The sequence below is a fragment of the Ahaetulla prasina genome, chromosome 2 (assembly GCF_028640845.1).
Source record: "Ahaetulla prasina isolate Xishuangbanna chromosome 2, ASM2864084v1, whole genome shotgun sequence".
Lineage (NCBI taxonomy): Eukaryota > Metazoa > Chordata > Lepidosauria > Squamata > Colubridae > Ahaetulla > Ahaetulla prasina.
The window spans coordinates 270,670,107-270,684,702 of NC_080540.1; the positions used below are offsets into that span (position 1 = coordinate 270,670,107).

Below are 14,596 nucleotides of genomic sequence, written 5' to 3' on the forward strand. Positions count from 1 at the left end.
TTAAAAGGCAGTTTGTGGTGCATTAATAGTAATAATCAAATGATAATTAAATGCAGTAAAATAATATTCCCTGTTGGTAACATTTATTGATCTCCTGTGTACATATATATATCCAAGCAATTGCATGTTCTGACAGAAATTACACTTGTGCTCAGCAGGTATAAAACGACATGTTTAATAAATCCTATTGAATTCTATGACTCTTTTTGCTAAGTGAGTATGTTCAGACTGGATGCTTATACCCATTTATTTTTGGGCTGGTGGTAAAAATTGGTATCATCCTTTAGTTGAACTGGATCAGTAGAAACCTTCCTTCTGAACTGAAAGCATAAGAAACTGAAAGCATAAGAAAAGCATAAGAAAGTATAAGAACAGTTCACTTGTAACTTATGCTGAACTGAAAGCATAAGAAATCCTTATTACTATATAAGAAGAGCCACAATTCAGTGGCTCTTACTCCCAGGTGTGGTACTATGTACTTAATTGAGTTTGGCCTCCCACAGGTAATAATTTGAGAGGGGGGAAGACTTCCCTTCAGAAAAACATGGTGATTATAATTTGAAATACAGAACAGTTATGGCAACAGTTATTGTATATTTGATGTCACAGTGAAGCGTAATTTGTAGCTTTTTTCTGATTATCTCAAGGCCAATTGGAACTGACAAAGATGTTTCCTTTTGGAATACTGAGTTGGACTATGCCCCACAATAAGCCGTACTTCCCAATAAAATTATTTTGATGATTTTTAAAGTTTTATGCTGATCATTGGGAGGAAATTTGATTTATTTGCTTTTTTGCCTTTAGATAGATTAAGGCAGGTATCAAGGTTCCAAGTAACGCCCCAAACGAATTTAGGTATAAGTCATCAGAAATTATGTGTTCTTACAGATAATTTAAAAAATAGACTTATGGGCTCTATGGGCTATCCTAAATTATGCATGAAGTTGCTTCTCCCGCTTTGAGGTAAGTAATTTTTTGGCCTTAACAATAAATAAAATGAGTGGTAGATAAAACAAGGAACTTAAATTGCTTATGACTTCATTATAAGAATTTGTATCCTTAAAAGTGAATATAAAATAAATCAGCAGCAGCCCAACAGCACTGAAAAAGGCACAATTTCTTTTCTTTGAGAATTATAGGTCCTAGATTTTGGATGCATTTTATGTTAGCCCATCTGAGGTACCTTGGTTGAAAACAGTTGACAAAATGCAGCATCTTGTCCAGTTAAAGATTACGAGAATAAGAGATTTAGTAGTATATGGGTAAATAGCCAGAAAAGTAACAAATAATTAACAAAACAATGGTTGACAGTCTTTCTCCCATAAAAACCTATCCTGACAATTCTATCCAGAATATAATAAACTCACTTCTGTAAAAGAAAAAATTGGTCTTGTCCTTCTCTTTTGTCAAGTAATTCAGTTGGAGCGATATGTTTTTTCCAAAGAAGAGAAATTAAAAGTTATTTTTGATAAGAAGACAAATTACAACTGTTTTTCCTAGGTTTACTGATAGAATTTGGAAATGATGCTTAGTTGGCCAGCTACAGACTACTGAACTAAAGGAAAATGTAGGAAATGCATTGGGGGTAAAAGGCTAGGAGGAAAGTAACATCCCCAAGTGCAAGGCACAATTTGTTTTTTTAAAAAAGTGTTGAGAGTAGTAAGGGAATGCAACCATTATATTTTGCCATAATTGTTAAAGCAATCAGTTATTTTTCATTATCCTGCTATATACTGTCTGTATGTGTACAGACAAACATACACTAATTTTAAAACTTAACTACATTCCTTTTTCTATAAATTTTCAGAATCTGAACACAGAGGAGCAAAAATCATCTAGTAATCTGAATTGCCTTTTTGCCCCTAATGAACCAAGTTCTCCAGGAGAGGAAGAGTGTCCAGATGTGAAAAAAGCTAAAGTGGATATTGATACAAGAAACACTCCAAAGACTAAGGAATCAGTTACTGCCAATGGAAGTAATATAAACGCAGAGTTTACTGCTAGTATAGAAGACTGTAAAACAGATACAGAAAGTGAGCCAGAAGAAGGTGAAATCACAGACACTGAACAGGAGGAATATAGCAGTGAAAATGAACTGACAAGTGAAGAAACTGTAAATTCAGAAGATGTGGACAGTGAAGGTGAAGGTTTTTATGAAGGATATTTAGGAATAATTTTTGCAGATTGGGAATGATAAAAAAAATAATTGTCAGAAAGTTGAATTATTACACATTTGAATGCAAAATTGTCAAAATCAGGTTCTTCAGTGAAGTATATAAAATAACTCAATTTCTTGCTTATGAATATTGCAGTTAAGTATGATCTATAATTAGAAAAATATATCAGGTAAACACTTACTGTGCACATTGTTGTTTAGATTGATAGAAGAAAGTAAACATGGACTTGAAAACACATGTTCAGAGAAACTATTTTTACATGTGGATATAATATGCTTATTGATATCAATTAGTTATTAAGATGGTAATTTTCTTTAAAAAGTACTTAAAGTTCACAAAAAGTTCAATAACTTTTTTTTCAATAACTTTTATTGCTGAGAAAAAGTATCACTTCTGTTTTGTTCCAGACTGCTCCAGAAAAATAGACAACCCAGGTAGTCCTCAATTTACAATCACAATTGAGGCCAAAATTTCTGTTGCAAAACACTTGTGAATTTTGGCCCATTTTATGGCCTTTACTGTCATAGTTGTTAAGTGAATAACTGCAGCTGTTAAGTTAGTAACATGGTTTTATTTTATTTATTTATTTATTTATTATTCGAATTTATATACCGCCCTATCTCCCAAAGGACTCAGGGCGGTTCACAGGCATATAAAACATCAATATACAAATTAAAATAATCCTTAAAAAACTTATTCTAGCGCCCAAATTATTAAAAATATAAATATAAATATAAAATATAAATATTGAGATCAATTTAAAACCCCTCTAAATTTAAAATCTAAGCCAGTCCTGCACAGATGAATAAATGTGTCTTGAGCTCGCGACGGAAGGTTGTTAAGTGAATCTGGCTTCCCCATTGATTTTGCTTGTCAGAACGTTGCAAAAGATGATCACATGATCCCAAGACACTGCAACCATTATAAGTATGAGTCAGTTGCCAGGTGTCTGAATTTTGCTTTGGTTACTCTAGATTATTTTAACTGTAGTAATGCTATATTTTTTCCCATATATGCATGTAACCAAGATCAAGGGTTACCTTGATTAGCATTGATCTTTCACCTTGGGAAAATAAGTTTGCCGATTTTTTGCTTGTAGATATGGTTGCATTATTCATACTTTAATTTTTACATAGTTTTTGCACATTTCGTATATTCCTTCCAGATATATAATGGCTGATAATCAAATGTGCTTTCTAATTCTGTTCGGGGGATGCAGATTGCATAATACAGGAAAGTTTTTCTTTCTTAGCCTAATATTGATTTATTTATTTAGATGAAGACAAGATCTGGCCACCTTGTATCAGAGTGATTGTAATTAGGTCACCAGTACTGCAGATGGGGTCTCTGTATATCATCACAGCTGTGAAACCTGCCACAATTGGAAGGTACCACACAATTGTTAATGAGATGTCTACATTTCCTCGTTAATTCCATCCTGTTCATTCATATTTGTAATATTTTGAATGATCATCTTTAATTAAGACTTCACTTTGAATGAACCTGATTTCTTGTATAAGTATTGATTATAATGAATGCACTGATTTACCATTTTTAAAACAAGTAAATTAGATTTTTTTTCCATTAAAACACACACACAAAAACAGATGCATATATATGTGTGTATGTAGGAAGAGCACTGAGGAGATACAGATGAAGAAAAATGTCCTCAAGTTATGTCCACATTTCTCCTTTTTTTTTACCTTACTGCTAGTTAGGTAGAGACTCCTATCCTTGCATAAGAGGCATTTGCATCCATTGGGGATTGGGATTTTTTTCTTCTTTTTTGTAAATTCCACTTTTTCTCTTAGTTTATCATCTCATTATAAGGCATTTTGGTGGAGTCTTGAATCTGGTCTGCTGGATATTAGAAAACCAGCATTGTGTGCATGTGTGTGTGTGTAGGTAGGTATGTGTAGGTGACTATCTGAACCCTGCTTCTTTCCAATAATAAATCCCTTCTAAGTCAACTGATGGGACTTATCTGATGTCTCTGGATAATATTGGCAATAACTGTGTCCTAATGGGCATTTCTCTTCATATCATTCATATGAAGGGAACGTTTCATGCAAGGATGGACATGATAAAGGACCAAAATGGCAGGGACCTAACAGAGGCAGAAGAGATTAAGAAGAGGTGGCAAAATTACACAGAAGAGCTATACAAGAATGAGCTTAACATCCCTGATAACCACAATGGGGTGGTCACTACCTTGAACCAGACATCCTAGAATGTGAAGTCAAATGGGCCTTAGGAAATCTGAGCAACAACAAAGCTAGTGGAGGAGACAGTATTCCAACTGAGCTATTCAAAATCTTAAAAGACGACGCAGTAAAAGTGCTACACCCAATTTGCCAGCAAATTTGGAAAATTCATCAATGGCCACAGGATTGGAAAAGGTCATTTTACATTCCAATTCCAAAGAAAGGCAATGCCAAAGAATATTCAAACTATCGCACCATTGCACTCATTTCACATGCTAGTAAGGTTATGCTTAAAATCCTACAAGCTAGGCTCCAGCAATATGTGGATCGAGAACTACCAGAAGTACAGGCAGGATTTCGTAGAGGCAGAGGAACTAGAGATCAAATTGCCAACATATGCTGGATCATGGAGAAAGCTAGGGAGTTCCAGAAAAACATCTACTTCTGCTTCATTGACTATGCTAAAGCCTTTGATTGTGTGGATCACAACAAATTGTGGCAAGTTCTTAAAGAAATGGGAGTACCAGACCATCTTATATGTCTCTTGAGAAACCTGTATGCGGGTCAAGAAGCCAGAGTGAGAACTGGACACGGAACCACTGATTGGTTCAAAATTGGGAAAGGAGTCCAGCAAGGCTGTATACTATCACCCTGCCTATTTAACTTATATGCAGAACATATCATGAGAAAGGCGGGGCTAGATGAATCAAAAATTGGAATTAAGATTGCCGGAAGAAATATCAACAACCTCAGATATGCAGATGATATCACTCTAATGGCAGAAAGCGAAGAGGAACTAAAGAGTATCTTGATGCGGGTGAAGGAGGAGAGTCCAAAAGTTGGCTTGAAACTCAACATTAAGAAAACTAAAATCATGGCATCCGGCCCTTTCAGTTCCTGTCAGATAGATGGTGAAGAAATGGAAGTAGTGACAGATTTTATTTTCCTGGGCTCCATGATCACCGCAGATGGGGACTGCAGCCAAGAAATTAAAAGACGCTTGCTCCTGGGGAGGAAAGCTATGGCAAATCTAGACTGCATACTAAAAAGCAGAGACATCACCCTGCCAACCAAAGTGTGTATAGTCAAAGCTATGGTTTTCCCAGTTGCAATGTATGGCTGTGAAGGTTGGACCATAAGAAAGGCTGAGCGCCAGAGAATTGAGGCCTTTGAACTCTGGTGCTGGAGAAGACTCCTGCGAGTCCCTTGAACTGCAAGGCGAACAAACAAGTCAGTTCTAGAGGAGATCAACCCTGACTGCTCTTTAGAAGGTCAGATCCTGAAGATGAAACTGAAATACTTTGGCCACCTAATGAGAAAGAAGGACTCACTGGAGAAGAGCCTAATGCTGGGAAAGATTGAGGGCAAAAGAAGAATGGGACGACAGAGAACGAGGTGGCTGGATGGAGTCACTGAAGCAGTAGGCATGAGTTTAAATGGACTCCAGAGGATGGTAGAGGACAGGAAGGCCTGGAGGAATGTTGTCCATGGGGTCGCGATGGGTCGGACACGACTTCGCAACTAACAACAACAAATGGGCATTTCTAGCAATGTTGGAGGAAATTACTGTTTAATTCAATTTACACTAGGGCTTTGTAGAAAGTTATGAAAATAACTAGATTCAAATGCTCTGCAATGAAGTGGAGGGGAAAATCAATTTTGGGCAACCTTTAGAGAGCTTCTCTAAGACCATTTTGATGGAACCAGGAATACCGTTCATTATTTAACCAAATAAAAAAGCACTAAAAGATCAGCATTCAACTTTTCTAATATGAAAGGTGCTATTTTGCTAAAAATAATTTTAGCCTCAAAATTCAAAGAGTTATGTATCTAGTGTTCTTAACAGCTCTGAAAAGGTAATTCTTAAAAAGTATGCCTCTGGTAACCCAAAGGCTTCCAGCAGGTAATGGAATGCTGACCTAATCACTAATGAGGGATTCTGCCAATGAACTCAAGTCTGCCATAGTCTGCTGAGGCTAGTCTTGCTTCAGAGTGAATTCATGTGCCATGTATTCCCAGACTTTAACAATTATTTATTTTTACAGAGAGAAAGGGATGGAACATACCCTGCAGATTCCAGAGGCCTCTGTCAGCAAGGTAGTTAATTCTTTAAGGATTTTTATGGAATTGTAAAGATGATTACAGTAGAAAAAAATGATTTAATATATTTTAAACGCTTTACAATATTTATGTACTTGCTATCAAAATATTTGATTTTTCTGTTAGTTCCACGTGGAAGTATACTTTGATCATGAATTGCAAAGTTATGTTCTTGTGGATCAAGGCAGTCAGAATGGCACTGTGGTTAATGGAAACCAAATTCTTCAGGTGAGTATAACAATGAGACCTGTTCCTGGCTGATTTTGTTGATCCCTGCCTTTGCCAGCACTTCACATGGCCACTTCTCCATCCTTTCTGCTCAGCTGTGACACTGCTAAATGCATGTTTTTGCTGTGTCACATACCACACTCCCTGTACCTTTATCTCTGAAGTAATGGTCCCAGGTTCTTTTGTTAGCACTTAATGTTCTGCTTTCTAGTTCTTGTGTTCATTTATTTACAGCCTAAAACAAAAAGTGAGCCCCATGTTCTGGAACACGGTGATGAAGTGAAGATTGGAGAAACTGTACTATCTTTTCATATACACCCTGGTAGTGAAACTTGTGATGGATGTGAACCAGGGCAAGTCAGAGCCCATCTTCGCCTTGATAAGAAAAATGAATCTTCTAGTAAGTAATGAAATATTGTTGTTAGCTTCTAAGGAAAAGTTAAAACAAAATATTATATTAAAAATAATATTGTATAATTAAGTTTAACATAGCTCACCCAAAAAAATCAGTAAGTAAATTGAGTAAAATCAGTAAGTCAACCTCAAAAACTCTTAGACATAGATATGTGGATCATCCAAAGTCAGGAAACATTCAAGATCTTTTTATGAGGCAATATATTATAAAACCCAGATAGGATAGAAAGAAAATAATAGAACGTTGAAGTCATGAAGCTTGCATGGTTAGTCTTAAGATAAAGAAGAAAATGAGTTTATTTATTTAATTTATTTAATAAATTAGATTTATAAGATGTATACTTTTCAAACTACTGAAAATGCTGATGTTTAGCATTTACTGAGATTTGCTGAAAATTCTTCTTTTTTTCACATTATACCGGATGGCGCAAACTTGGCGGGCTTTTGCATTAGCGTGGGGAAGCCCTGCTGGTGCAGTGAGAGGGCGGGGCGGGGGAGCCGCCAGCTTTCTCGGCTGAGGGAGGGAGGGTTTCCCCGACCGGTAGCTGCCTCATTTCCCACCCTCGGCTTATACTCGAGTCCCCAGTTTACCCCAGTTTTTTGGGGTAAAATTGGGGACCTCGGCTTATACTCGGATCGGCTTATATTCGAGTATATACGGTAATAGAACGTTGAAGTCATGAAGCTTGCATGGTTAGTCTTAAGATAAAGAAGAAAATGAGTTTATTTATTTAATTTATTTAATAAATTATTTATTTAATTTATTTAATAAATTAGATTTATAAGATGTATACTTTTCAAACTACTGAAAATGCTGATGTTTAGCATTTACTGAGATTTGCTGAAAATTCTTAATATTTAAAAAAGGAGATGGATCTTTTCAGTACTAAAACTTTTTGTATTTTTAATGCACAAAATATTCAACCTAATGGTGTTTGTCTAATGGTGTAAGCTAATGGTCTTAGTCATATTAAACAGCCTGAATTCAAAAACTGAAAGTTTTCAAACTTAACTTTTTTCATCTGTTTTAAGTTAAGAGTCAAATTCTCTTTCAATTCAGGATGCAGAATATATAGGCATATATTTATATCTTTTAGTCAATTGACAGCTCTTATGCTATATCTGATCTCATCCTAGCTATATTAGAGGGAAACACAGTTCTTTGCCTCCTTCCTAATTGGATTCACCACTCTCAGTGCTTAGTTTAGCACTGTAAAGTTTAACTTTACAGATAGCTCAAGACAATATTTATTTCTGCATTGGGGTGGAAGGCTGCATTTTTGTTTGGATGACTAAGAGCCACAGCAATCTGGGTAATAATGCAGAACGTTATGGGTAGGATTGGATTTTGGAATTTTACATGTGTTTTTTCCAAGTGATAGGCTAGTGGTAGCAAACCTTTTCAGCACTGAGTGCTGAAATGGGAGTGCACGTGCACGCCTGCCAGAAACCGGTAGAGCAGCCACCTGGTGCACATGCACGCACCAGGCAGCTGCTCTTCCGGTTTCTGGCATGCACCAGCCAACTGGGCGTCTGGTTTCGTGCACGTGCCAGAAACTGGAAGATCATCTTCCGGCATGTGCACCAGCCAGCTGCTCTTCTAGTTTTCGGCGCTCCCGCATGTGTGAAGACCAGCTAGCTGGTGCGCTGGAACCCAGAAGAGCAACAGGTGATGGCTCTGCATGCCACTTCCAGCATGCATGCCATAGGTTCGCCATCATGATGATAGGCTGTTTCTTAACATTAGTCCTATTCTCAGACATATTTTATATTTTGTTTGATGATGAAAATTGGCTAGAAATAATGTTTCTATCAGTTTACTGCTGAATTATCTAAATTCTTGTACTTATATTACTGTGTAGTAACTACCTCGTTGGGTAGACTGAAAATCATGGTATCAAAATCTACCCAATAAAGTAGTTACTACACAGTAATATAAGTACAAAAATTTAGATAATCAATAGTCTGTATAGTGAGTTATTACTCCTTTATTACCATCTTCAGTTTTAAGTGAAGTTAAAAAGTATCAAGCGTTAGAAGCTAAAAAGTATAGTATTAGATAGGAGACTGCTGTCCTGTGTAGATAGCCACCTGACAATTAAAAGAATATGCACCTGTATCCTGTTCATCTCAAAGCAATTGAACATGAAAGCTTAGTCTTTCATCGGCAGAAATAAATTAATTCAGAAATAGTAAATAACTTAAACTCCTTCACAGGTTTTATAATGGAGGGGAAAGATAGTGTTAGTTGAATTTGGAAGTGTTTTTAAAGCTAGCTAATTTCATCAGGGCTTAAACCTTTGTGAGCAATAGTTCATTGGATGCATAGAATAGTTTGTTCTTATAGGACTTTAAATACAGTGAGTGTTTTTAGCAAATAACAAATGTTCTTTTTCCATTTGCTAATTGATAAGGTACTCAACTTCTTCCTCTCAGTCTCTACAATTAAAATCATGCCCCTTCTAAACATCTGAGGGAATGAGCTCCTGCTTGCGAATGATGTACTAATGTTGGTTAGTCTTGAAGGTACTATGAGGTAGATTGGTATAGGTGTTAAGTCTAACATGGCTAATTTGATTCCTATCTACATGGAGTAAGTTACTGGTTTTGTTATTTGATGAAATCCTTTGTATTTCAGTTGTCCCTGCATTGACAAAAGAAGAAAAGGAATTAGTTAGAAGAAAAGAATTAAAACAAATACGTGTAAAATATGGTTTACAGGTAGATTTATTTTTAAATGTATTCTTAATTGATAATGCATTTTGGAACTTTTTTTAAGCATTTGGACTCTTAGTCTATTCTGATATTCCTCAATTATGATAGTTATCAAGGTCTATAATATAGAATAAGATGTACTACAAATAAGAATCAGGATATCGTACTGGATTGAAACGGTGGAAACATCAGCTCAAGTCCTTATTCAATCATGGAATGCATTTAGTAATTTTGAATTAGTCATTCTCTCTTACCCAAGCTATTTTATTTGTCATGGGGATATACTGCCCAGCACTTCCAAAGAAAGGGCAGGGTATAAATGCATGAATTATGCCCGATTTATAGATTATGTGAGCATTTAACACAAATTTATAGGAGTATTTTTTGCCTGATTAGGCCACAGGCAAAGGCTCTAACACCTCCATTGTAAACATAACATTGCCTTTTAAAGGGGTTCATTTTTATAGTAACTTAAGAATGTAAAAGCAGACCTACAAGATAAAATCAAGAGACCTTTCTAATCCAACACCTAGCTCCTATTTCAGGTAATGAGCTCCTTGTCAAAAACCCACAAACAAGTGGGTTTTTGACAACTATGTGAGTGTACAGGTTGTTCTTGACTTAACAATTTATTTAGTGACCATTGGAAGTTACAACAGCACTGAAAAAAGTGACTTAACGGCTGGTTTTCACACTTAAGACTATAGCAGCATGGTTACATGATCAGAATTTGGTCAGTTGACACCTGGCAAGTATTTATGACTGTTACACTGTTACAGGGTGTCGTGATCGCCATTTCTAACCTTCCTAGCTGGCTTCCGACAAGCAGTCTGTCAAACTATTTACTAAGACTATTACTATTCTTCTTCTCATCCTTCCTATTACCTATCTCCTCCCACTTATGACTATAACCATGTTGCTTGTACTTTTACGATTTATATTATTTTTTTCCTAGTATGATTTGATTGCTTATCAGTAACCTATGATGACTATCACTAAGTGTTGTATCTTATGATTCTTGATGATTTTTTTCCTTTTATGTTCGCTTGAGAGCACATACACCAAAGACAAATTCCATGTGTGTCCAATCACACTTGGCCAATAAAGAATTCTATTCTATTCTATTCTATTCTATTCTATTCTATTCTATTCTATTCTATTCTATTCTATTCTCTTTATTATGTATACTTTAGGAGCCTGTACCTTTTTCTATCCCTCCTAGTCATTTCTTTCTAAATTAAAAGAATATAAATAACTCTGTGTATATAATGTATATTGTAATGTCTGTTTTTAAAGATCTTTCATCCCCCATTATTTTTACCACACTTTCCTGTAGCAATATATACAACTAAGATTTTAAAAATACACTTTATGAGATTTATTTTTGTTTTTTAAAGAATACAGAATATGAAGTTGATAAGGTTGTGAAAAATCCGAATTACAAAGACAGAGCAGGAAAGCGCCGTGAAACAGTTGGAAGTGAAGGGAACTTTTATAGAGATGATGCTCCAGCCTCTATACATGTGTAAGTTGGTGGGGTTTTTTTTATTTTACATAATTAGAAGGGGTTGCACTAACATACAATACTGCTTAGATTCAATTTTCTAAAAAAAAATAAAATAATTTGGCATATTACAAAAATTGATTTAAATGAGTCAAAACAACCAATGTAGTCACAGCGAGGATTAAAATACATTAAAATTATGGTAAAAACAAGTGTGTCTGGTAAGAATTTGACATCTGCATTAATTGAAGTCAGGATTGGTATAATATGATCAGAATAATAGACACTGCAAAATATCATAGTTGTATGAAGCATTCTTGGTGCTCTCTGAGTTTAGTTGTTTCCTTGTTTTTATTACCCAAACTAGGTAACATCAAAACTGTAGGGAATGGGATTTGCTCTCATTCTATATTCTAGTGGCTTGCCCTGTCAGTGTTGGTGGGAGTGCTTTTGGTGATTATTTGGTTGAGCTGGTTACCGTTAGCTTGTTTGGCAGTTCCTTAATTGGGCTGTTGCTTCTTGATTGCTACTTTAATGTTAATCTTGGTGTTAATCTCTGCTCATCTGGATGTAGACTGCCGGTATTTTGGTCATAGTTGTATATTAGCTCTGGTACTCTGAGATATTTCCTTGCATAAGAAGGCATATTTTATATCAATATATTTTCAAAATAAGTATTAAAATACAATTCCGGTATCTTCCATTATTGAAAAATTTAAACAATTATTGTTCCAACTCCTCTTTTACATATTTGCTGTTTTACTTTTGAAGGGAAATTAGTGAGAGTAACAAAGGACACAAATTATTGGAGAAGATGGGATGGAAGAAAGGAGAAGGACTTGGAAAAAGTGGTGGTGGAATAAAAGATCCGGTAGGTATTATTTTCAGGGAACAATCCCATATAAATAATATCTTCTTAATTATGTTTATCAAAAAAGAACCCTGTTAAAATCAGTAGAATTTAAGTATACTTGTGCTGTAGAATGCTCTTGTCTTGCAAACCTCTGCAGACTTACCATATGGATATGAGCACACACAGGTACTCAGTATGCCAAAAAAGGTGGATATCATGAGTTGAAAAGGATCTTGGAGATCACTCCATCCAATCCCTTCCCAAGTGCAAGAAACCAGCACCATCACATCTGGAACAGCACAAGGCCCACTTCCAGTAAAAGGCAGCTCATCATCTCCTGAGGCAGCCTGTTCCATTATTTAATTCTTATCCTTAAGACGTTTTCTTGGGTGTCCAGTTAAATCTACTTCCTTGTCATTTAAACCAGTTGGGTTTTTTTATGCTGTTTTCTGGAGGAGTCTGAATAAATCTGCCTTGCATTCTATATGACAGTCCTTTACATACATCAAGATAACAATCATGTATCCTTTCAGGTTTTTCTTCTCCAGACAAAATGCAATCAACTGTTTGGCAGTTACTAGATATATACTCTGATTGATAAATCTATCATAATTAATTTTTGAATTACATAAAAAGTCAATACAGGTAGTCCTCACTTACTGACCACTTGCTCAGGGACCATTTGAAGTAGAGTGGTGCTGCAAAAATAACTTAATTTAAGACTATTTACAACCCTCAGTCACATTATAGTCAGTATCCTGTACCGGACCTGTAGGTTTTTCGTTTTTTAGCTCCTTGCAGAGCAGAAAGAAAGGGACTGCAAGAGAGTAAGCAATTTATTCTTCTATCCCCTGAAAGCAAAGCAATCCCACTAGCAGCCTGGAGTTGAGAGCTACAGGTACACTATGGAAATAGCTTACAGTACCCTCTTGAAACCCCTCTCCAATCTCTCCACTTCTACAAATGGGGAAAGTTCTGGGAAAGGACTGCCTTCAGAAACTGCTTGCTTTCCCCCCCATCCCCGCATATAATAGAGACATTGGAGAAGGGATTTAAAGAGTACTATGAGTTGTTTGTGTAGCAAGCCTGTGGCTCTCAGCCTGGGCTGCTGGTACCATTGCATTGTTTTCAATGTGTACAAGACAGTAAGCAGCCACTGTCCGTTCCAAAGGGCAAAGGAATGAGTGGGAAGCAAACAAAAGCTGAAAGTGTGAAACTGCCTAGTTTTGTCTCTTTCCAAACAGAAAGCATAGTTGCAGTCATGTGATTTCCCAATTAGCCATCTGCTTTGCTTAACTGTGGTATTGCTGGTCCCAGTTAAGGTTGTTATAACCACTAAGGGCCTAATGCAAACTAGATTTTAGCCCCAAAGAACCTTGGGTGTATAATCCTCTAGTTACCTAGGGTTATCAGAGGCATATACTTTCTGCCATCACAATTCCCAGTACCTAAGATTTGCTGCTGCTTATTCAGGTACTGCTAAGCCTCTATAATCTGCCAACAAGTTCAGAAATTTAACTGGCCAATTCTGAGTGGGTCATGATTTATCCAACTCTAATAAGCATTTTAATTGCTTCTGGTTTCATCTGGGAAAATCTTCCAAAGGTTTTACAAGCAAGTAGAATATGATGTCTTGCCCATCCTGTTCCCTGTGCTCGTGTGCTTGGCTTATCTCCTTTCTGCTGCCACACGTAAATTCAAGTGCAAGATGCTTGCTGCCCTCCAACTCTCTTCAGGATCTCCCAGCACCCTCCTTCACCTGTGGCTACCAGTTTCCTGCCAGAGCCCACCTGCCCCTCCTCACTTGTCCAGTGCCTTTTGTTCCCTTATTTCCCTGTCACTGCTGCAGTCTACAGCACCCCCAACTTTACCCACTTGTCTCCATCCCATCTTTTCATCACTTTATTCTCCATTACATGCACTTTACTGCTGCAGTATGCAAATACTGATGGTTTTGCATTTTTTCCTCTGTTTCCCATACCAGAACAGCTCTGCTTGGAATGTTATGTGTTACATTCATGCACAAACCCAGAATGTGCATTGTAGTCTCTGCCTGAATGTAACACACGTGCTTTGGACAACTATTGCTTGTTCCATGCAGGCAATATTTTGCAATCCCTACTACTACTCAGTATTAAAATACCTGTGATTGGGAACTGACCAGCCTGACAATGTAGTATGGATAAGCAAACCATTCCAATGAGATGCTTTTACAACGTGCAGAAACAATAGCAAAGCATATAGTCAATCATTAAAACAAAAGCTTGCGTTTTTTGTAAGGTTGGTGCAGCTATCTCCCACCAGCCTGGGAACAGCTGTAGTAAAGTAGCTGTGCATTTGTATACATGCAGAGGCATCTGTGTGAACCTTTTAAAATATATTGTTTCAATAATTGAAAAGT

The 14,596-nt window shown here is 36.5% G+C and overlaps 1 protein-coding gene across 1 annotated transcript in view; it reads left to right on the forward strand.

Annotated features, from left to right (window-relative positions):
* The window catches only part of AGGF1 (angiogenic factor with G-patch and FHA domains 1), a 29,434-nt gene that overhangs the window by 10,947 nt on the left and 3,891 nt on the right, over positions 1-14,596 (forward strand). The window contains exons 6-13 of the mRNA XM_058170499.1: positions 1,808-2,141; positions 3,454-3,565; positions 6,427-6,478; positions 6,608-6,709; positions 6,944-7,109; positions 9,762-9,844; positions 11,236-11,363; positions 12,114-12,213. Coding sequence (XP_058026482.1) covers positions 1,808-2,141; positions 3,454-3,565; positions 6,427-6,478; positions 6,608-6,709; positions 6,944-7,109; positions 9,762-9,844; positions 11,236-11,363; positions 12,114-12,213 — 1,077 coding nt within the window. The remainder of the gene's footprint in view (positions 1-1,807; positions 2,142-3,453; positions 3,566-6,426; positions 6,479-6,607; positions 6,710-6,943; positions 7,110-9,761; positions 9,845-11,235; positions 11,364-12,113; positions 12,214-14,596) is intronic.